This window comes from Leishmania mexicana, chromosome 29 (assembly GCF_000234665.1).
Source record: "Leishmania mexicana MHOM/GT/2001/U1103 complete genome, chromosome 29".
NCBI classification, from domain to species: domain Eukaryota; phylum Euglenozoa; class Kinetoplastea; order Trypanosomatida; family Trypanosomatidae; genus Leishmania; species Leishmania mexicana.
In genome coordinates, this window is record NC_018333.1 from 12501 (window position 1) to 35373 (window position 22873).

Here is a 22873-nt window from a genome sequence, read left to right on the forward strand (position 1 = left end):
GGTCCGCCAAGGCTGCGCAGTATTCAGGGCATTCCTCCTGCTCCATCGATCGTGAGAGCTCCTTGCGGAGCGTGCGCATCATTTCACGGCCGGGCTTCGCCTCGATCGGAGCATCCTGGATCAGCTGATACAACGTGGACTGGTAGAAGCACAGATCCCCCTCGGACAACGAGGAAAGACGGTGCATGGCCACCGATAATTTCGCCAATGTCCTCCGCGCCCGCTCAGTAAAACAGAGCGAGAAAACAAAGGAGGAAAGACGGCGGCGCACACGTGTGTGTATATGGATGCTGGGTCAGCTGTTTCTCTCTTTCGCTTGGGCGCGTAGGCTGCGCACCAGTGCCTGTGTATGAGTGCGCGGGTGTACGTCCTCTTGTGGAAAGCACAAGGCGGAGGAGGCGAGACGCACAGGCACGCAAGCACAGTGGTACAGAGAGATGTGGAAAAGATCGAGGCGAGCACGAAACGAGCGCAACAACGACGCACGCGTGTGGTGAACACAGCGGAGCGACGCGGTAGATAGGAAGAGAGAGGAGGGAAAGCAATGCAGCTGGGGAAAGAGGGAACAGTGGGGAAAGAGAGGCGGTTGGGGGAGAGTGCGTGGGCGTCAAGGCGCGCAGCACGGAGCACAAGGCGCAATAGAAAAACTGGGAGAGAGAAGGAAAAGAATGTGGATGACGCCGATGGGGAAAGTAGAAAAAGGGAAGCACAGAGAGGCACAGCGGAAAGGCGAAGGCGTAGGCGTGTAAAGGGCACGGTGCCCAGTCAAAACAGAAGAAGACGGTGGACGCGGACAATCTGCTCCTTTCAAATAGCTTCTCCGTTGCGTGCCCCATGGTGGGGGCAGAGAGATGCGAGATCACGGAAGAAACGGAGGAGGGAGGACGACATGCAGGGCAACGCAAGGGGAACGCCAACGGCGTGTGTGGGCAGTGTAAAAGAGAGAGGAGGGGGTGCGAGGCGGAAAAGGAGAGACATCGATGAGGAGTGGCAGGATTAGCCGGAATGGCAAAGGCACCCGCCCTGGGGACGAGCGAGTGCGCATGCCCAATCACAGAAACTCCGCACAGAGGTGGAGTTCGGCGACGGTGGAGAGCTGGACCAAGGGCGATCAATGGGAAACGGAAGAAACGCGCCCCAGCAAAGCACCCTTTATCCATTTCCCCCGTGCACATGTGGCTGCAATGGGCGTCTGCTGGCAGAATCGGCTCCGACTTTCCGTCGGCCACACATGTCTCTCTCACTTCGTGTCTGCGCGCAACCGTAGCTTCTCTTATGCAATGAGGGCGAGGGGTTTCTTCTCGGGTTTACGGCACGAACAAACGATCACCTTGAATAGTGCAGCCAGCGCACACCCGATTGCAGACGTGCATCTTCCCCCCAAACTACTCACTCAGCTTCGGACTACCCTCCGCTGCTGCCTCCGGCAGCGCAGTAGCGTCGCGGGCGTCGCTCATCTCGTACCACCACATAAAGTTCACCTTGCCGTTCAAGTCAGTGTACGGCAGGTAGTCCATCTCCATCCGCTGAAACTTTCGGATATGGGTGGTGGTGTCGGTCACCTGCTCCGACAGCAGACGCAAGTGCTCCCGCTTCGTGTCCTCATTCATCTCTCGGAAGCTCTCCGAGTATGCCGACGTCTCCGTCGCTGACGCGCCGCGCAGACCTGAGTACAAATCCTGCGCTTCTGCCCGCGCGCCCACCAGCGCACGCACCTCCTCGAACCTCTCACGCGTCAAGTGGCACACCCAACGGTCTGTCACGGCGTCTTTCTCGAACGAGACAAACCCCTCCGCGCGGGCCTGCTGCAGGACATCGCGCAGGTGTCGCTTGCTGTCCAGCACAATCTGAGGATCGTTCAGGCAGTGCTCCCATAGAGATCCCACCTCACAAGGTTGGTTGCGGTACAGCACGGACAGCAGAAAGTCGCGCGGAATCTTGCCCGTATCCCGTGGCATGGTCTTCGCCTTGAAGCGCTGCTCATTTGTGAAGTTAAAGTTCTGTGCCACTTCCTGCACTGGCCAGTTCTTCATCCGTGCCGCATTGTATCGGGAGCCATGCGGCGTGTGTACTCCCGCTTGAAACAGCCGAGCGAAGCAGCGCTGCATCTCTTCTAGGCTCTTCGCCAGCGTGAAGGTATGTGAGCCTTTCAGCCTCGCGTCCGCGTGTCTCTCCCTCTCTTGCTGATTTGAGAGACCCTGTCGGTCGTCAAACGCGGTGCTCGAAAGTGAGCGGGCAACGTGGGCCTTGGCAAGGAGTCAACGACACGCGCACAGGCACGCACGCACAGGAGCGGCGCTGCTGGTGCTGGCGACGACGCCGTCGAATGAGACCTGTATGGCGTAAGTGAGAGACAAAGAGAGGTGGCAAGGCAAAGAGAAATGAAGCACAGCGAAGGCGATCACAAGGTCAACAAAGCGAAGCGGCTGAGTTTGGGGTGGCCCGAGCGCATGGGAGAAAGAGGGAGAGCGGGAGGCGTGTGTGGAAGGCGACGAACGTAGCCGTTTTCTCTCTGCATGCATGTGCGCCCATCATGGGCCGCTGCGTCACCCCTACTCTCGTCCGCGGAGTCGCGGTACTTCCTCTTGGCACGAGCATCCAACGTGTCCACTGCGTTGCCGAGCGCCACTGTTCTGTGCGATGCGCAGGTAGCTGCAGAAGTGCGCTAGCTCGGCCCACCCACCCGCCCTCCCCGCATCTTCTCACCTCCCCACACACACACACACACAAACACGCACAGGAGGGGGAGTGAACAGGGCGCAAAGAGAGGTGAGCCTCCCAGCATGCGCGTGAACAGAGAAAAGCATCGTTATCTTCGTTTTCGCTTCTCTTCTTTTTGCTGTAGGGTTGAGGGGGAGAAGGTCGTGCTGTGAACTCCGCTGCATGATGCGTTCTGGGTTAGGGTGCTAGTGAGCAACGCCTGCAGCCAGCCCGAGAAGCCGTTCTAGCAGAGGAGTCCGGCGTATCTACTCTAGTTGTCGCTGGCACCGTCGCTGGTAGCCTAAGCAAGAAGGGAGTAAGAAGGTGCGACTGGAGAAGGCGCTTGAGTCGTCCAAGCAGAGCACCGGCAACGCATGCCTATGCAACGCACAAAGAGCGACGCGCACTACTGCCACCGTCTCGTCCTTGTTCTTGCTTTACAGGGGCTTTTCGCTGTGTCGGTGGAACGGATCGGGTAGGACGCACTGCAGCATGCGCTGTGTCGCGGGAACGCAGGCCAGGAAGCAGAGAAGGTAGCCAAGGCATTTGAAGAGCACAAAGCCCATCTGGCGATAGTGAACGTGCCCGATGAAGTCGAACACCTCCACGTACGGGTCCACCACCTTGGTGGGGTTGAGCACCATCTTACCTCCCTTGATGCGGCTAAAGCCCGAAGAGAAGCCCAGCATAGGGGTGCCACTGAAGTACAAGAAGCTGCCGGTGTTGTCGCCGTGCTCGTCCAGCAGGGAGACCATGGTGAAGTGAAGCAAGAACGGGATGCTGACGTCGATGCCTTTGCCGAGGTGAATGACGTATGGGATCTGCGAGAAGACCACCCGAGGCGAGATCCATCCCATCTGCACGCGCACGAGCATCTCCAGCTTCATGCCACCGCTTGACTCGATGTGGCAGCGGTAACGCACACGGGCCATATTGCCTGCCGCGTCACGGGTGGTAATCTGCGCATTGGGGTTCATGCTGTCCTGCCCACCCATTGTGAAGTTCGGGTCAATCGAGAGAAAGATACCAGACACGCTGACTGGCCCTTCGAAGCAGTCGGAGCGCGACAGGGTCTTGCGTGTGCCGAAGGCGGGGTGCTCTGTAGAGATGAGGCGGTGGCGGTTCCTCTGCGAGGGAACTCGAGCCTGCTTCAGACCAAACACCGGGTGTGAGGTGCTCAGAGGGCAGTAGCCTGGCTGCAGACTCCTGCTCGAAGGGCGATAGCTACTGACGTTGGCCGGATTTACACTGGCAATGTGGTTCACTCGACTCCATGGCGAGGACGGCACCGGACGGCACAGACGCAGAGCCACGGCGCGCATTCATTCGAGGCGTCCAACTTCCGCGCGGTCGCTGAGGGCAAGCGTGAAGAGGAACAGAAAAAAATGCGCACCCGCGGTGCGTTGGCGCGTAGATGTGTACAAAGCTGCTTCAGGAAGCGGTCGCGTGCCTGTTTGTGCGCGCACTGCGCGGCTGAAGAAGAGAAGCTGTATCTCGCATCACGTGCGGTGGTAGTAAGGCGAGGCGCGGCGAGGCGAGGCAAGATGACGAGTGTCACCCGCGCACGCTCTCTTTCAATCACGACTCACATGACGGGAGAGGTAGGAGTGAAAAGCGTATCACACATAGAGGAGCATGTGCGCGCGAGGTGAAGTAGCATCATGAGGGGCACCATGAGCGCAGAAGATGCACGTTTGCCCACACGTCGGTAGATTACAGCCATCAAGAGTATGAAGCAAGTTCTGCTTCTCTCTACGCGTACCTGTCCGCTTTCACGTTTTGTCTTAGTTTGCGGCAGAGTAGGTTTGCCGCCCGCTGCGGCGACCATGAGCTCTTGTCCTTCAGCCCCTCCCCTCTTCCCCCGCAGCCCTCGACTCAACCGGAGGGGAACATGTTTGTGAGTCCTGCGTGCAATCGTCCACCTCTTCCACTTCCAGCGCCGATCACGAATGCTTGACTTTCGTTTATGGTTTTAGGACAGTCTGCGATCAAAGCAGTAGCACAGCGTGTCGCGGAAGTTCTCAGGTGGGCGCGGCAGACCTTTGCCCTCTCGAATGGTGGGCAGGGCTTCCTTATACTTGGAAGTAAGCAGGTCCGCGACAGCCAGGCCCTGCGTAGCGGAGATCTCCAGCTTCTTGTGCACGTGCTGCAGGAGGCGCTTGTTCTCGTCCTTGTCTGGCGACACAAGACACAGCGCGAGCCCCATTACGCCAAAGGCAGTCACATAGCTGTACAAGCGAAGAAACTCCACGTGCGTCACCACCTCCTGAGTGAGGATGTCGCACAAGTCTAGAAAGCCCGAGTTGATGGAGCGCAGGATGACGTATGAGCCGCGCTCTGCAAACGTCGAGGTGATCTGGCTGCTCGAGGAGCACAGGAAGAGGCGACGACAGCCCTTGCCATCCAATGGGAGGTTCCCCACCACCGTCGTGAGCGGCAGGCGCTCCGCCAGCAGGAAGCAACTACCAAAGAGCTGAAAGACAGACGTCGAGGTGTTGTAGAGCAAGTTCGAGGCGGAGAAAAGCTGATCGAGGCAGTTCTGCAGAGACAACTGCGAGTCCAGGACAAGGCTGACCCAGGTGCGGCCCTCGTTTGCGTCCAGCACGAGGACGTCGACCGAAACAACGGGTGGCACATTCTCCTCCGGCTGCGAGTCGATCAGGGCAGGATCATTGATGAGGTGCAGCTGCAGATAGAGGTGGTTCACCACCGTGGTGTGGGGTAGGTACCACTTGTAGAAGCTCAAGATAGCCTCCTCCATGGCTAGAACGTGCTCCTTAGAGTAGGCCCCGTCGCACACGTCCACTATCTTGCGCAGACTCGGCAAGTCTGCGTCCATCTCCTCAAACTTGGCTGCAATCCACAGGGCCGTGACAGCGGCCAACTGGCACTTTTGCAGCTCGAGCTGGTTCAGGTTGCCGACAATGTACGAGTCAGCCAGTTGGACAGCGAGGCACAGGGTGGTGCTTCGCAGGTTGAACGCACCGCACACGTCTCGCAGCCAGCGCGTGATGATGCGGCGGTTCTTATAGTTGTAGATGGTTCCCTTCAACACGCTGATGTCGGACAGCGGTTTCACGTCCTTCTGCTTCATCTTGTTGAAGATCGTCTTTGGATCCTCGTACTCGTCCTTCATACCCGGGTTGGAGCGAAAGTCCATCGCACCGGCGGGGCCGAAGAGGCGGCTGACGGAGTCGGAACTGACCGTCGTCACAATCGCGAGATCGGTTGACATCGTGCACGTAATTGCCCTCCACGAGCGCTGCCTTTGTTGCCCGTGCGTATCTGGGTAGGGGTGAAGGGAGGAAAATAAGAGTGAAGGTCTGCCGCACACAGCCAAGGCCACGGTAACTCGGGAAGCAGTAGAAGGCGTCGGCAGCAGACCCGCATAAAAGACAGCAGCCGGCTCCTAGTCGCTGCTGCTCCTGTCGGCCGACTGCAGCGACCACACAAGAAGAAACAGAAAAACGCGTGTCGGCGCGGGGTGCGAGGGGGACGATGAGGGGCCGGGAGAGAATCAAGGGCAAAAGAGGAACGAAGAGCACCAAACGCACACGGAGAACCGATACGGTGCGAGAAATTCTGCAAAGAAAAAAATTAGCTCAGCGCGTAAAAAAAGCGACAGACACACCCCAGAGGGGAGAACAGTTGGCGGTAGGCACGCGACGGCGAAGGTCCCACGTAGCAGGCGAATTGGGGTTGGTGTCAGCTGCAAAAGCCGGAAGAGCTGCGTAGAGAGAGAAACGTTAGTGAAGAAGAGAGGCTGGACGCAGCAATGTGGACGTGCGAGGGGGTGTGAAGAGAGAACCGAGTGGTGCCGGCTTCAAAGCTGCCGTGTTCATGATACGTAGAGAAAAACAAAGTGCATGCAATCATGACTCAGCGTCGGGGGTGGGATAGATGAGCAGAAAGTGAGACAGAGAAGAGCGAAGTCAGTGGCAGGAAGAAGAGGCAGGGACGGACGTGAGATAGAGTGGGGTGGGTGAGTGTTGTGAAAGATTGGACTTCACGGTGAGGTAGTATGCTTGGCAACCCACATATGTTCGGCAGGCTTGCAGACACGAAGGCCGCGCCCGCTACAGTGCCCGAGCGGAGAGCGTAAGGGGGGAAGGTGGAGAGCACCCTCTGACAAGAGAGAGACCCAGAAAGTCATGCAAACCGCTACACCAGATACATCGCTACCTTCGCTGTTAGCAGCACTATTCTTCATTCCGCTTCGCCGGTATTCGCGGATGCTCGACTCGCGCGTGCGTGATCATGTGTGCCAATGGAGGCGAAGGAGTGACAATGGCGGCGGTTCACAGGGATAAGAAAGCCCACATTCGCAGACGTCCCGAAACAAATACCGCCGCATGCACGCACACGCACTGGCGAAGCGCAACCGCCGCTGGGGCGAGAAGAGACCGGAAAAATAAGCGAGAGAGAGTGGTGCCGACGACATGTGCAATTCAATGATACAAGAGGGGGTGGAAAGGAGGGAAGGCTGTGCGTGGCACCCTGCAGCGCAGGGGTTCGTCCCCGGCGCCCGTGCACGAGGCGCGATGAGGTGGATTTCGCGGCAGTGCTCACGCTCCTGTGAGGTGACGCGCTTGATGGAAAAGTGAGGGAGTGGCGTGCAAGGAAGAGGGGGGTACGCCCACAGGGATGCGGGCGTTTCACCGCGCATGTGCGTCCCTTTCACGTGCAAAGCAGGCGTGTCCACTTTTGCTTAGGTGGTGACAGCAGCGGGAAGCAGCAGCTACTGAGGGCTTGTCGTTGGCGTGGGGGCTGCATGCGAGAGGCAGCGCGAGAGCAAGAGAGGAGGCAGAAGCCGCTTTGCGCCGTACCCGCGGCATCCTTCAGGTGCACAGAGGTGATGGCCTACCTCTCGATGGAGCATCTTCGACGCTGGCGCCGTCGCCTCGCTTGGCGACGGAGTCAGAGTGGAGCTCGGATACATGCACCATCTTTCTCCTTCGCGTTAATGGTGCTCATGCTAAGAGGGAAGTGGTGCGAAACGGTGGTGGAGGGGGTGCAAGGAACGCAACCAGTCGTCTTTCCGCCTTACCTTCCCTGACAGCGACAGGCGTTTTACAAGCGATTTAAAAAAACGTTGAAGACAAAGAAACACGCGAAACGCCGAGATGGCGCCTAAAGCGAGTCACACGGCAGACATTCAAAGATGAACTGAAGGCAACACGAGCGACGTTGCTGGCAGTGAGTCGTCGCAAGGAGTGCAGATAAGAGACAAGAACGAATGAAGTCACGGATTTTATGAGACACGGCGCGCGCAAGGCGGTGTGTGTGTGTGGGTGGGTGGGTAGGTGGGAGGTGCGCCCGTGAGGGCCTGCGAATGTTCTTCCATGAAAGCCTATATGTGTGGCTTTATGGGTATGGGTGCGTGTGAGCAGACCGTGCGGTTCGTGAAGTGCGCCATCGCCAGCTCTTCGCATGCCGCCGCCTTATAAAGTATGCGTGTGCGTGCACGCTGGCGTAATCTCTTGCGTTGCTTCTCACGCCCCCAACAACGTGGACCCTTCACCGCGCGTGAAAAGCGGTGCCGTGAGGTTGCGTGTGCGGCGGAGAGACATGGAATGGCTAGGCGTGGATCGTGGCGCTGCCACATAAGGTCTGCCGTGCTATAGAATGCCCATACGCACCCGCATCGGCCACCCTCCAAGCAAGAATAACAAGAGCGGAGACACGTAAAGAACAAGATGTGCTGCCCCGGCACATCACACGCTCCACGTATGTTTAATGCGTGTCCTTTACGACAGCTGCCGCTCAACTCAGGAAAGATGCGCGTATCGAAGCATCACCACATTGCACCGGATGAGACAGCGGCAGCCGCGACAGGGCTGACGTGCAGAAGTGCAAAGAAGAAAAGCACAGGCTGAAGGAAAAAACAGGGCAAAAGAAAAGGAGACCAGAAGAACCCCGGCGCCGCTTGTGCCGCCTCCTGCAAGGATGGCATTCACGGCGGAAGGCGAGTGCATGGTGGGGGGAGCGTCCACATGGCACCGGCCCCCATCACCACCACCTCATCAACGCACTTGCCACCAATACAGTGCTCAGTTGAAAACCGGCTGAGAAAGAGAAGGCGCACAAGCAGTGGGGGAGCCAAAGGCCGAACCTACGCAGAAACGATATACACATACACGTATATATACCGTGGATGGAAAGTCAAGAGAAGGTGAGAAGAAAAGGGAAGCGGAAGGTGTGGGGGGCGCTTGCGGGCCGTAGCATGGCGCTGACACGTCGGAGTGGCGCACCACGCGAGAAAAAGCTGCTCCTTCGCCCTTACGTGTGCGACCAGAGAAAGAAGGCATCAGATAGGTGTCAATCAGCCCACTGTACTCTACGAATCACCTCTCGTTCTCTCTCCGGCTCTATCCCCTGCCCGCTCGAATCAGTCCCAGAAGGTGCACATCAATGCTCACCCGTCAAGATCGTGCTTTTTGCGAACGCCTGCACACCCCTCACGTCCGCAAGGAGAGGGAGGTGGGAGTGGCTCGTGTGCGGCACTGATTCGCCGTGTACCATTGTGAGTCGCACCAATCTTGCAGATTGTAAGAGGGGGGAAGAGCGCAGCCCGCATGCCACAGAACTGCTGCTGCGCAGTGTGGATACGTAAAACGACACACCCACACGCGCGAGCGTTCGTCTGCCTGAGTGTGTGTGTGTGTGTGGCTGCTCCGCTTGCTGTTTGCCGCGTCGTGGAGAGAGGTGGTGGCGCTCCTGGTCCGCCCCACCGCGCTGCAGTTGTCCAAGAGGCAGGCGAGGCCGAGAATGAGGGGGCACTGGGATGTCCGCTTGGAAGCACTGGTTTTGCGCGTCCTCTTCCTCTGGCCTTCACTCGTCACGCCTCATAGAGCCTTTCGAGGACGGGTCGTGGCGCGGGTACGCGCAGGCGTCACTGGTAAGAAAGCGGAGCAAGGGGCAAGGGAGGTGAAGTCTGCCGCCGCCGCGCCCTCCATCACGATGTCCTTCGCCCTCGTCGGGTCCACTTGAGTGTTGTTGCTTTGTTTTCATATCAAATCCGTCCATACACGCCTGCTAATGTTGAGACACACACGCACACTCGCGAATATACCCACACGTGCGCGAGGGCTGAGGCGGGTGTGCGACGGCAGTGGTGCGATCGCCCACGTCAAGCTCGCTTGGATTGTGGTGGGTAGGAGGGACACGACTGCGCCGTGAGAAGAGGAGCAGGGCGTGGCGGAAGAGCCGGACTGGCACACTGGAGACAAAGACTGTCCTCACGCCGTCTGGCGGTGTGTCTACGAGAAACCGGGAGCAGCAGCGCTCTTTCATCACACGCGCCAGCTCTGCGGGTGCACAGAAACGAGACGACACCGTGCCGCCTCCATCAGCGAAGCGCACGCCACCAGCCTGCGCCACCCTCGTCACCCATCCGCCCAGCCTCAACGACGAAAAACTAACGAGGGGGGCCAAAGCCGGAGAGAGTCGTGACTGGCGGGAAAACTATACGTGCAAGTCACTCTACGGAGGAAAGGGAACAGATCAACGGCTGCCTGGTGTGAAGACATCGATCCGCATGCAATCCTTCCACTTCACGCGTATTTCGACCCTCTGGTGCCCTCGAATCGACCTCAATTGCCTTCGCCGATCAGACGATTGTCTTTCGAGAACGTGGACTACGCAGTCCACCCGCCACCGTCTCTTCACGTCCAGCGCTCCCTTCCCCTCGTCATGTATTCGGCGACGCGTGATTCGACACGCAACAGCACGCTCCACCACCCACCTGCAACTGAGAGAAGACCGTGGGGAGCAAACACTGCCTTCTTCACTTTGCTCAGCCGACGTCACGGGAGCGCGCAACACCGACGCTGCCCCTTTGCCGCACCGCCTTCGGCCATCCAGTGGTGATGGCGCGCGCGTATGCGTGCGTGCGTGCGTGCGTGGCCGAGAACATACAAAACAGAAAAAACAAGGCATGCATCCACCCTTCTCTCTCTTTTATAGGAGAAGCGAGGCGGTCCTTTGAACGGCCGTCTCGCGATCCGGGAGAAAGAGGGGATGAGAGGGTTGGGAGCAACAAGGCGGACGGCACCCGGCCGCAGCCGTCACTCTTCCCTTTCCTGTGCCGTCGCCCCCTGCCCAAGTTAGAAGAACAACTGCTCTCCTGCAGCTGAAGCAAGATAGAGAAAGAGAGCGAAGGCGCCGTGATGAAGGGCGGTGGCGGTGAAGCGCGTTTTCTAGCACCGCCAGTCTCGACTTGCGGTTCTACTCTCGCCCCGCTCCTTGGACGCCACTTTTTTTTATGCCGCTCCCTCACTGTCCGTCGTCCTCTAGCTACGGTAGTTCTCCAGCTGACGGTCCAACTCCTCACGAGTGATCTGAGGCTCGCGGCTGCGCTGAGATTTTTTGTTGCTGCGCTGAGGCTGGCTGTTGCGCGGCAGGTTACCCTGCTTGTTACCCCCGCGGTTGCCCTGGTTGTTATTGTTCTGACGCCCACTCTCCTGGCGGCGGCGTCCGTCACTGACGCGTTCCTCGCGCTGGCGATGCCCCTCCACCTCAGCGGGGCGGCGGTCAACACGGCCAGCGCGGGTGCCACGCATGCGCAGGCGCAGACGACGCGCCTCGCCGAAGCGTCGGCCCTCCACCCGGCGTCCATCGCCGCGCCACCCACGAACCTCTCGGAACCGCTCGCGGCGCTCCTCACGCTCAAAATCTTCAGCACGGCGGAAGCGGTCACGGACGTTGCGGCGGAAGATGCCACGGTCGCTGAACCTGCGCGGGCGCGGCTCATCGCGGCCACCACGCACCCGCCGCACCACGGGGTTCACCTGAGTGCCACCACGCCCAAAGCCCTCAATTCGGGTCCGGCGCTCGCTCACAACATAGCGGCGCGGTGCAGCGTAGTCATCCTCGCCACCGCGACGGCGGTCACGCGCGTCCGCCAGCGCCGAAACGCGACGGCGGTTGCGCTCGTAGAGAGCGCGAAGACGGCGGCGGTCAAAGTCGTCGCGCGGCATGGTTAGCAAGTGACAAAGGGATACACACGGGGGCCCCGTTTCGTCGTGTGTGTGCGTGTGTGAAAGACCGTAGCACTTTGTGCTGATGCGCCCTTTTCCCGCCGTGTCGCTCTTGTGGGGACTGCGGGAGAGTAACAAGACAAAACACAAAACGTTGGCAACGCTCACCGCACCAGCGGGATGCGAAAAACGCGGTGAAGAAGGCGGACGAAAGAAGGGTGTGGGGAGACAACGCTGGATGAGAGCTGCGCAGGTACAACAGGCGCACAGTCAGCAGACTTGTCTTAGCCAAGCAAAACGCACAGAGGGAGAGAGGAGGCGTAACTACTTTTGTCAGCGCAGTGAAGCAGGCGGGTGGGAGGGCGGTGTGAGGTGTTGAGGAGGTTGGCGGAAAGCGAGTGCAGCAACGAAGACGCAGTGACGGAGATATGAGAGACCACGACCACAGAGAGAGAGTCGTGAAGAAGCGCCATGAGGGAGAGCCCACGCATGCATGGTGGCATACGTCGGCGCACAAAGCAAACACGTTGCTCTCGCTCCTTCACGACACCCCTCCCCACTTCATCGTCGGTGTCGGCTGACAGAGACACATGCCACCTCTGAGTGGGGTAGGGGAAGAGCAGTGATTTTTTTTCCTTCGCCTCTATTGTGTCCTTCGCTTCTGGTTGACAGAGTGCAGGTGCACTCACCGATATCGTCGAGCGCACATTAACGAGTGGGTAAAACCAATGGTCGGGGAGGGGGCAGGAGCGTACGTGTGTGTGTGTGAGCCACGGAAACGACAAAGCAGAATAAAATCCTACGCAGGTGAGAAGAGGAGAAATCGTGCGTTTCCTTTCGTTGTTTGCGGGGGGAGGGGGAGCTGCGTAGAAGGCGCATCCTGGCCCTGTCATTGTTACATGTGTCTGGTGTGACAACGTGGCCTGCGCCCGCGCCATCGTCCTTGGCGTCTGTACCAAGTCCCCCAGGGTGTCCCCGGGTGCGGTCTGCACGGAGACGCGGGTGCGCTCGTCGAGGGAGACCACCTCGCCATCGGGTCCCCAGACCGTGAGCGTGGGACCGTCTATCCAGACCTGAGCGCGGCGCGTGGCGTCGGGAAGTATGCAGCCAAGCAGCGCCGCTACACTGAGCACGCGTTGGGTGTGTACTGCCTCATCCGCTCTTGATGGGGTGCGAGAGGTGTGGACATTGTCCCCTATGTGTGTGTGTGTGCGAGTGCTCGCGGCCAGGGTACTTCGTGTGGGGTGTAGGCGAGGGGTCCACAGGCGATTCGCCTAGGCAGGAAAGCATGCCTTGCGGCTGCCAAGGGGGACAGAAGCAGAGAGGGAGGTGAGGGCGATCGCAAGGCGTTACGGATTCCATCGATGAGGCGCTTGAAGGCCGCTGCCGTTCGTTTTGGCTTCCACGACTTCTCTCGTCGTCACAACGGTTGGGGAGTTCACCGCTCAGGCTAACAAAGAAACGAGGTGAAAACATTACTTTAAAAACTCCTGGCATGCATCTACGAATATAAAATACCGTCTATGAGCGGGTGCGCGTGCGGGTGTGCGGAGAGGGGCGCAACGGGTGTGAGGGGAGGGGAAGGGAGGGTCTCTGTGAGGTAGCACATGAGAAAAATGCCAGCTCTGCTATCCCAAGAAAGAAAAGCTAAAAAAGGGATTCGTACTCCGAAGCATCAGCATCACATCCCTTTTCGACCTCCTCATGTCTGTATTTGAAGAGAGCCCGTATCAGCCGCGGTGCCGGTGGAGTTAGAGCCACAAGAGTTGTTTGAAAGAGGGCGTGAGAGGGTTTTCGAGGAAGATAGGCAAGCACCAGGCGAGCGCCGCCCACGCACGCGCACCGCAGGAGACTCCGTGCAGTTCACTGCCTTTCTCCGATAAGGTGCTTTCGGGGACGGATTACTCAAAATGGTGAGTACCACGATCACCCGAAACCTTGTCAGCCCGCTCTGCATCTCTGCATTCGCCTACCCTCCCGCTCCCTCGCGCTGTCTTGGTCACGCTGGCCGTCCCAGCACCTCCCCCTCTTGCGCGGCTCGACGTGTGTGGAAGCTCTGGTTTCATTAGTGAACGCTGCCGCGCCATCTTCTCCCTCCTCAGCTTATTGAGGTACAATGCGGAGGGGTTGGTCATCTAGTTTCCTGAAGAAGTCATTCAGTTCCCGCTGCCACTGATTCACCTCCGCCTCACTTGGGACCGCTGCGCATGTGCGTCGACGAGTGAAGGAGCAACTGTGACTGCTGATGTCTAAGACGAAGACGCTGTCCTCGGACAGGCCGCCGTCGGTGCCGATGGTGGTGCAGACGGACGGTGAGCGGGAGTTCTGCACTGGTGCCACAAACGGGTTCGATGGGATCAGCGAGGCCAGCCCGTTCGTGCTACGTGGCGGAGTGGCTAAGAGGTGGTCTATCGGAGCTGCGTGCATTTCGTGCGCACTCGTCCCAGCCTCATCCTCCCGCGACCGCTTCACGCAGCCTGACCGCAACACACGTTGGCGCATGGTTACTGACTACTCTCTGCCAAACACCGGTGTGTGCTTTCGAATGCACAAAGTTACAGAGTGCTACGCCGCCGACTCTCAGAGTGGCGGAGAAGATATACAGGGAGAAAGACGATGAGAAGAGAAACACTCCACTTCCGATGCCTCGTTTGCCTTCTTTTTCTTGTGTATGGGGGAGGGGGGACTCCGTTCTCTCAGCCGCAGCAACCGAAACAGCGGCAGGAAAGGCGAGGCAGAGACAGATGGCAAGAAGAAATGTGTGAAAATATCAAAATCTGGGAAAGAAGATGTGCGTGTTCATGTACATCTATATGTGTGCGTGTATGTGTGCGTATATTTATGTGTGTGTATGTATGGGTGCACCTGTGCGGGAAGCTCTAAGAAATCTCAGATTCGGGCAAAGGTTGATGAGGGGCAAGTGTTGGCGCGTGTGTCTATGTGGATAGATACCTATCGGTATATACTGCACGTACACATGTACAGAGATATGTGCGTATGTGCGTAGGGGTGTTTATCTATTGAACTCGGTGTGTGTGTGTGTGTGTGCACGCAGCACAGTAAGCACATGAGGGGTTTTGAGCCAGAGAACGAAGCAGATGAAGTGAATGCACCACTCATTCGTGGGTGCGCGTGCGCACGCATGTTGATGAGGCCTTTTCGTTTTGCGAGAGCGCCACTGAGTCTGGCACGAAGCAGGCACAAGAAAAGATGCGCCGCGCCTGTGCCCTCCCCCTCCCACGTGCCACGTCCAGTGACGGTCGATTGGAAATGGGGGCGGAGGCAAAGGAGAGGCATACACAGCCCCATGACGAGAACCGTTCATGTGGACCGTCACTGTCGGAGCTTGCTTCTCCCTCTGACATTATGATGGCCGTCGCCGCTCGCCAAGAAGCTCAGAGCACACGGCACACACGTTGCACGGCGGGGCATCGCTTGTTGTCGTGCACGATGGGTGTGCCATGTGTGGGTGTGTGTGGGTGTCTGCAGTAGACACGTGCACACCAACAAGCACGCAGGGGGGGGGGCGAAGAAAAGAGGACGATGGCGGTTCCACAAAAGGAGGAGACGCGCAACAAAGAAAGAGCGGAAGGCGAGGGCACGTAAAACAGACCTTGGGCCACCGTGCACACCACCGCGGCATCTACATCCACGCCACCGGTCAATGTAGCAGTGCTGGCGTAATGCTGTCACCGATCCCATCCCCTCCTGCGGCGAAGTGAACGTACTTTACATCTAAAAGAGAGCAGCACCCACATACACGCAGAAACGCCCAGACACACGGCTATGCGGTGCCTATCGTCCTGAAGACCTGCAACTCTTCTCTCTAACGCCGGTGTGCAGCAGCGAGTTCAGTATCACCTTGCCGTGGCCGTGGCCGGTGAGGAGCACAGGGGCATCCTTGATGGTACACACGCACACGCGCTGGCAATCGAGGAAGGGAACGCGGTGGCCGACGTCGTCGCGCAGCGTGTCCAGCAGCAGCAGTTCGCCCATGGACCGGACCAGGATGAGGTAATTCTTGTACACGGACAGTTGCAGGATGGTGCTTGCTTGCAGAAGCGGCACAGCAGCGTGCAGCTTCAGGTTCGTGACGACGACGACGGCGTGCTTCACAGAGGCGATGTTGTCCACATGCAAACGCACGACGGCCCCCTCGGCGTCTACGCAGAAAAGCATCCCCGATCCATTGCCGGCGGCAGCTACTAGCGGGCAGGGGTGCGTGTAGGATGTGCGCTCCGCCTTGCGCGAGAGGCTCCAGAGCCGCACACACGCGTCCTTTTCACCAACCGTAAAGGCGAAGCTGCCAAAGAAGCTCACGTCGATGATCCGACCGGCGTGACCCAGCAGCTGGCACAGCGTGGTCTCGCCCCCTTCCACCTCGTAGATGAGCGTGCGACTGTGGTGGCGCTGATGAACCGTGACGCCGACGCAGAGCTCGTCAGGGGACACGTAGAGGGCGTAGTCCGCGTCTGGAAGCGCGGTCTTGGGGAGCGCGCGCTTGTCGAGCTGGCTCTCCCCTCCCAGGTAGTAGAACCCGAGGTGGTTCGCCTCCTGCGGCATAAAAACTACCATATCAGGCCCCACCGCCACCGCGTTCCGCACGCGCCCGACGGTGTGCTCGATCGGTGCCCCGGTGATGAGTGAGTAGAGCCCCAGGTAGTGCCCTGCATCCACCGTCACAAGCAGGGTCCCTGCGCGGTTCGTCGAGACGCTCCGCACCGACTGTGTCGATACCTTGGCGTTGCGCAGAATGTTGGTGGTGCGCTGGCCCTCCTTGACCTGGTCGATAGAGGAGAGTCCTCGCTCCAACGACCACGAATGCACGTCGCCGGTGGTGGTGGTCGCAAACACGTTGGAATCGTGCACTGCCACGTGCCGTATGAGGCCCACGGGGGCCGACTCGGCCCCGATGAGGCTTCCCTTATCTGCATCCCACAGGACAATGTAAGGCCCAGAGCGCGCCACCACCTTCGCAGAGTCGTCTGTGAACGTGGCGTACTCGATATCCGAGTCCTCACTCAAGGGGCTGCGCAGGGTGCTGCATGAGGCTCCGGTCAGAGTGCGCCATACCTGCAGAATGGTGCCCTGCTGAGTCGCATAGTGGGCGCCAGTGGCACTCATGCGCAGCTGCACGAGCGGATCGGGCCCAAGGCCGATGCGGTGCAGCAGCTCACCAGCGGAGGTCCACACGTGCAGGTACGTGCCAGCGTACGACACCAAAACGCGTCCGTCACGGTTACAGCTAACGGTGGTGACAGGGCTGTCGTGGGGGAAGGTGACGCATTCCTTCATTTCTACATCGTAGAGGCACAGGCAGCAGCGACTGAGCAGCAGTAGACGGTTTCCGCAGAAAAAACCACGCTGGCGAACCCCTTCCTCCATGTCTGGCAGCTCCCGCACAATGCGCTTCTTCAGCACATCAATGAGGCACAACTGGTTTGTGTCTGTACTGGTGGCCACGAGCAGCGAGCCGAACGTGTCGAGATCCGACGCCCGCGCCTCGATGCTTACCTCGGCGAAGAGGAAGTTCAGGTTGCTTTCGTAGTCCCAGATGAGCATCTGCGTCGCGCTCGCCACCAGCACGCGTGTGCCGGCTGCGAGAAGCACACCCGTGATGCGCTTCTGCCGCTCAAAAGGCATGTGCAGCTCGGCGATGGGCTTGCCGAGGTCTGAGGTGAACACAAACACGGACTCGCTAGTGGCTGCTACCACGCAGCCACCTCTGCAGTGGCACCACGAGCACGCCTCACTCACATGCGCCGACATCACGGCAGTGTTCTCCTGGCCGTCGTTAAGGGGTCGCAGAAACAACTGTGGTGTGATGCATTTCGTCGCGGCCTCTGCGGAAGCATACGGCGAAAAGGAGCGGCGCAGGAGCGCCGTCTGGTAGAGGTCGGAGGAGTAGTTCGCCACCTCGCGCAGGCAGCACACGAGAGGGCCCTCGGCCATCACTTGCGGCACAGGCGGGCCACCAAGGGTGGCCACCTCACGCAGCAGCGCCAGCGCCTGCAAGAGACGCAGAAACGCATCCAGCACGTGCAGCTGGTGCACCGGCCCGCGCCGCAATATGGCGTCCACGAGCACCGGGTTGCGCAGGAGTTGCACTGCCTGCCGCATGTTGCCGTTTTCGATCATCAACGGCGCCAGGTGCCAAAACGCATGCGGCACCTCCGCGCTGTAGGTGATGACGAGTCTGTACAGGTGGGACTCGAGCAACACACTGAGTCGCGGCACGTGCTCGCGGCAGATATCCAAAAAGAGCGTCTTGAGGATCGGATGAGCGACGTGGGCGGTGGCATCTTTGTACCACAAGAAGAGGCCCATATCCGACAACATCAGCAAGGCAGAGAGGGCGGTGTGGCGGGGGCACGAGCCCAGTTCCTCGCAGATGTACGCCAGCTCCGAGGCCGGCAAAGGGGCCAGAGCAACAAGTGCGAGCAGCGTCTCCACAGTGATCTGCGGATGCAGCATCGTGGCCTTGTCGTGCAGCGACTGCACCAGCTCCGCGACTGTCGGTGGCAGCGCGCCCTCGATCAGCTGGCGCGTCTCGTACTCAGATTCGACGTGGCTCCCAGCGTTCAAGAGGTGTTGCATATACGACGAGGCCAGGCGCGGGTATAGCACCGTCAGAGCCTCTTCCTTCTGCAGGTAGCTCCTCTCTGACATGCCAAGGGCCCCGCGTGACTTGAGCTCAGACATGTCCATTCCGGGCAGCACCACGTTTTTCTCCTTCAGGTATGTCTTGAAGAGCTGCAGCGAGTTTATGTCCGCCATGGGCGGGCACAAGCACTCGAAGGGCTGCGGCATGCGCTTACGCAGCAGCGGGAGCACCGGGCTCTCGGTGTCGAGAGACACCACGATACGGACTGCCTGAGGCAGGATATGCGGCAGCCAGGCTGCCAATATGCTGCAGTGGCACCCACATGTGTCGAGCAGGTCGATCCGGCCCAGCAACAGGGCTATCGTCGGTCCGGCGTAGGTGCGGATCGCATCCCGCACCGTCTCCGCCAGTGCATCAACGCTGGTGAACCAAAGGGTGCTCCCGGGGGCGAAGAGGTGAAGAAGGCGGTACAAAAGCACGGCAACGCTGCAGTGATCAACGTCCACGACATAGCACACCACGCGCGCCGGCACCTCGCCGCCCACGCTGGGCCGCCCCTCCCACAGCAGACTTGCCACGTTGCACAGGATGCTGCTCTTGCCAATGCAGCCGGCGCCGTAGAGAATGAATGGGGAGCTACTGTCCCGGTAGGGGCCAGAGGCGTACTCCAGCACGAGCGCCGTCTTTTGGGGGTGAAAGCGGCCAGACGGCACAAAGTCGCGCACCATATCGATCTCGTCGGCGTTGATGTAGAAGAGCTTCGACTCTTCGAGGCCTTGCACCTCGTCCGCGTGCACGACGGCTGACGTGATAGCGTCCACCGCGGGTTCCCGGAACGTTATCTGAAGGGAGGTAAAGAGGTCGCTCTGCCAGCGCACCACTCGGTTTTTCGGTGTCAGCACCACCGCCGGTGCGGTCACCGTCGCTGCGAGGGACTCGTAACACGCGGCTCCGGCGAAGCCCGCGCTGCGCAGCCACTGGCTCGCCGGAACCACGTCGCTGACGCTGCCCGGCATCTCCCACGAGATTGGCGTGTAGCAGAAGAAGGAGCGCGACGCGCGGTAGATGCGGGGCCGCAGTTCTCCCATCTTGTCACGCAGTGAGGATTGGGACGGTGGCTTCTGACGCAGCACCTGTCCCAGCACAGATAGCTGTGGCTTCGAGAGCGGCTTGGCACCGAGGAGGGCAACGCACCACGTCAGTTGATGGTTGAAAGCATCCTGGCACCGCGCCAGCTTGGACTCGACCTGCTCCGCCGAGTCCCCTTTGCTGAGGGTGAGGGCCGCCACACGAACTCGCACTGCGGCCATGTACTTGTTCACCACAGGCAGGCACTTCTCGCAGTATTCAAGCACCGCCTCGCAGGCGCCAAGAGTTAAGAGAAAGATGGTGTGCCAGGAGTGAGGGCTGCGCGGTATGCCATATGGCTTGTAGCCGTGCAGCTCCATATCCTCGTTGGCCCGCAGCGTCGTCTGCAGCCGTGTGACCCACTCGTCCGCCACCCCGCAGCCCTCCAGGACGAGGTGAGTGAAGCGCGTGTTTTGCCGGGCCGCCGCCCACACTCGGCGAATGGCCGGTGTGGAAAGGAGGTTGCCGGCGACGTCGACACTGCGCAGACTCGGGTGGGCGTCGGCGATAATGTTTGCTAGGAGACTCATGCATGCCTCATCAACGCTGTTCTGTGGCAGGCGCACCTCTTCTATGCACTGATGCTGCCGCACAAGCGAGAGAACGGCGAGCACGCCAAGGCGACCGAGGAAGGTGTGTGAGGCATCGATCAGTCGCATGGGGAGGAGATCCGACGCCATCAGCTGAGCCTCAATGTCACTGTTTGGCCTCACGCCGTACCGTTGACAGCACTCCATGTAGAGGTCGTGCGCGGCGTTCATGATGCCGAAGAGGAGAACTGTCGAAGATGCAGTCGGGGAAGGAGGGGCGCAAGAAGCGCTGCCGACTCGTCGCACAAGACCAGGCGCCTCCCCGACCAGAAAGACGAATAAGCGCAAAGCGCGCGAAGGGGAAGCTTGGCGTGGCGACGACGCGGAGCAGGAGGTGATGCACCGGGACCTCGTGACGTTGACTGTGCGGACTGGCTACTAGGCGTGCGGATAAGCGAAGCGTGTGGGCGTGCAGCACAAGGGAAATGAGAGAGAGGGTACCGCTGATGCGGCGTAGTGCATCAGCGCCAGCCGTTAGTCCTCTCCCGTTTCCTTCTCGTTTTCTAGTGTCTCTGACTCCATGTGAAGGGCAAGACGTGCACACGTGTGCGAGAGAGGGGGAGAGACAGAGAGGTCATTCAGTGGAAGCCGTGGGCAGGCAGGCTGTGTCATTGAGGAGCCAGTGCGCACATCATTGAACTGCCCGCGTGGCGCGAGAAGGAAAAGCAACTACTGGGCGGCGCACACAGAAGCAAAAGGATACACGCCCAAAGCCGTGCACGCTGGCGGCGAGGAGACTACGGCAGCGCAGTCGTCCTCATCTCCCGTGAAGCCAGTTGGCACTAGTGCAACTTGCTGTAGCCTATAAAGGTGATCGAGTCTACTGAGAGAACGCTTCGAAATTCGGCGGGACACGGTCATGTCAGCTCAGCCGCTTGCGTCTGCGACGACCACAAAGAAAAACTAAACCCGCTTCGGTTCTTCAGCGAGTGCGTAGGCGACGCTGAGTTAACGCCAGAACAGCAGAGGAGTGTCGCGCCGTCGCTGCACCCATCCAGAGTGCGAAGGGAGAACGCCTTTGGGAAACGATCCGCGTAAGTGCCTTGCGGGTGCGCTGAGAGATCAGTAAACCCATATCTGCGAGTTTCAGCGAAACCATCGCTAGCATCCGCCATGCGTGGCGGCCCAAACTCCGCTGCGGCGCTTCAGGAGAGCGTCAACGACAGGGACTGCTGCAGCTCTACGAGCTCTGGGAAAGGAGAGGGTAGGCTGCTGCGTGTTATGGTCAGCATCGCGAGGAAACGCAGCGAACGGGTAAAGTCCAGGTTTGTGTGCAGGTGCTCGCAGTACGAAAGTGATAGGACGGACAGGAGCGGCGTGTGCTGCACCAGAGCCGCCATGTCGACAGCCGTTACGTTTGTGTGGTCCAGGTAGAGCTGCTCCAAGTTGTGCGCGCCGCACAGCCAGCGGACGTTTGGCACCGTGCCGTAGGAAAGGTGGAGGTGTCTGACGGAGCCCAGCACCTGCGTCGGCGGTGGGTCGTCACGAGGCCAGCGCATGTGCGCAAAGTAGCCGGCTTGGAGGTGCAAGGTGGGTTGCGTTATGAACGACGCGAATTCGATGGGGAGAAACACGTTGCCCGACAGGTCCACTATCCGCAGCGTCGCGAGGGTGCCGAGCTGTGCCACGAACATGAGCCGCTCGCAGCTGGAAGCGCGCAGTATTCGAAGGGAGGCGGCAGAGGCTAGGGGCTCAAGGCTGGACAAGTGTGAACAGGAAGAAACGTCAAGGGTGGTTAGGAGAGGAAGCTGCGCCAAAATGTGGAGCTCCGCGTCGCGGATCAGCGTCTGGGACAGTTGCACCTCCTGCAGGTGCTGGAGCTGACTAAGCGGCTTCAAGTACTCCACACAACACCTACTCGCCGTGACGCGGCGCAAGAGAGGCGCGTACTCAGCCACAACCAGAGAGCCATGCACGCACGGAGAAGGCAGCAGAACAAGGTCCTGCAGCCCCGCAAGGGCAGAAAAGACGCGGCCAGTGCAGCGCCGGTGGGCGGAGACGCAGGCGCTGAGGCGATGCCGTGACGTCAACGCGGTTACCTGCACAGGCGTGCCTTCCCAGCCGGACAGCAGCGAGTCCAGCACGAGGCTGTCTAGGTCTGTCACGTGCACCGCCACACCCGCGGCCCCGAAGAGGCGGTAAAGTAGCTGCGTGTGCCACGTCACGAGCCACAGCGGCACGCGCTGGTGAAACTCGTTGAGAGTGATGCCCATACGGTCCACCCGTACAGTGCACACACAACCGCTCTTCTGCTCGTAGGAGGGGAGGTAGTGTACACTTCTCTCGTGAGCGGCCTGCCGCGTGCGGGAGGGGGCGCTTATTACGGACGCGAACGCTGCAGGGCTCACTGCGCACCACGCCAACACGACGCCGCTGCCATGGCCCCGTGCGACGTACTCCGAGACGGCACGGAGCCCCTGCGTGTCCATCGTCTCTGCGCACTCACCGCTACCGCATGATGCGCACGAGCGAGGAATCAACGACGCGCTTCGTGCCAGCTCACCCCTCTACGAAAACACAAGGAAGGGCAACTAAGAGAGATGAAGAGGGGAAGGGGGAAAGTGGGGGGAGGGGGGGGGGCGCGGCGTTGTTTGAGTGTACGAGTTCGTATGTCTGTGTGTGTGGGTGTGTGGGTGGGTATGGGTGCATGCGTGCTTTGATGCGCAGACGGTGTCAGGCGATCGGCGTAGCGCATTCCCTGAGGCACACGTACACGAATGTGCGGAGAGCAACTAGAGAACAGAGAGAGACGGAGAGATACGCTGAGGTCGCTCTTCTCGCCTAGTGGAGGCGCGCCACATGCCGCGGAGTACAGCGGCGATGGTGAACAGAGACAGCGCGCAGAGTCGCCTCCGAGAGAAACCCACTCGGTG

The 22873-nt window shown here is 59.7% G+C and overlaps 7 protein-coding genes across 7 annotated transcripts in view; all 7 read right to left on the minus strand.

Moving 5' to 3' along the window:
• LMXM_29_0050 (conserved hypothetical protein) overlaps positions 1-187 on the minus strand; it is a gene marked incomplete at both ends in the record, with an annotated part of 2289 nt that extends 2102 nt beyond the window's left edge. Inside the window, one exon of the mRNA XM_003877103.1 lies at positions 1-187. This exon is cut by the window's left edge and continues 2102 nt beyond it. Coding sequence (XP_003877152.1) covers positions 1-187 — 187 coding nt within the window.
• A 1198-nt stretch (positions 188-1385) lies between these two features.
• LMXM_29_0060 (conserved hypothetical protein) lies at positions 1386-2108 on the minus strand (the record flags this gene model as incomplete). The annotated part of the gene is made up of 1 exon (XM_003877104.1): positions 1386-2108. One exon carries the CDS (start codon positions 2106-2108, stop codon positions 1386-1388), a length of 723 nt encoding a protein of 240 aa, XP_003877153.1.
• Positions 2109-3137: 1029 nt separating this feature from the next.
• Positions 3138-3695, minus strand: LMXM_29_0070 (conserved hypothetical protein; the record flags this gene model as incomplete). The annotated part of the gene is made up of 1 exon (XM_003877105.1): positions 3138-3695. One exon carries the CDS (start codon positions 3693-3695, stop codon positions 3138-3140), a length of 558 nt encoding a protein of 185 aa, XP_003877154.1.
• Positions 3696-4672: 977 nt separating this feature from the next.
• On the minus strand, positions 4673-5935 carry LMXM_29_0080 (putative mitotic cyclin; the record flags this gene model as incomplete). Its single annotated transcript, XM_003877106.1, has 1 exon — positions 4673-5935. The coding sequence occupies one exon, from the start codon at positions 5933-5935 to the stop codon at positions 4673-4675; it is 1263 nt and encodes a 420-aa protein (XP_003877155.1).
• A 5056-nt stretch (positions 5936-10991) lies between these two features.
• Positions 10992-11678, minus strand: LMXM_29_0090 (conserved hypothetical protein; the record flags this gene model as incomplete). Its single annotated transcript, XM_003877107.1, has 1 exon — positions 10992-11678. One exon carries the CDS (start codon positions 11676-11678, stop codon positions 10992-10994), a length of 687 nt encoding a protein of 228 aa, XP_003877156.1.
• Positions 11679-15473: 3795 nt separating this feature from the next.
• LMXM_29_0100 (conserved hypothetical protein) lies at positions 15474-20171 on the minus strand (the record flags this gene model as incomplete). Its single annotated transcript, XM_003877108.1, has 1 exon — positions 15474-20171. One exon carries the CDS (start codon positions 20169-20171, stop codon positions 15474-15476), a length of 4698 nt encoding a protein of 1565 aa, XP_003877157.1.
• A 974-nt stretch (positions 20172-21145) lies between these two features.
• Positions 21146-22429, minus strand: LMXM_29_0110 (conserved hypothetical protein; the record flags this gene model as incomplete). The annotated part of the gene is made up of 1 exon (XM_003877109.1): positions 21146-22429. The coding sequence occupies one exon, from the start codon at positions 22427-22429 to the stop codon at positions 21146-21148; it is 1284 nt and encodes a 427-aa protein (XP_003877158.1).
• Between the last annotated feature and the right edge of the window lie 444 nt (positions 22430-22873).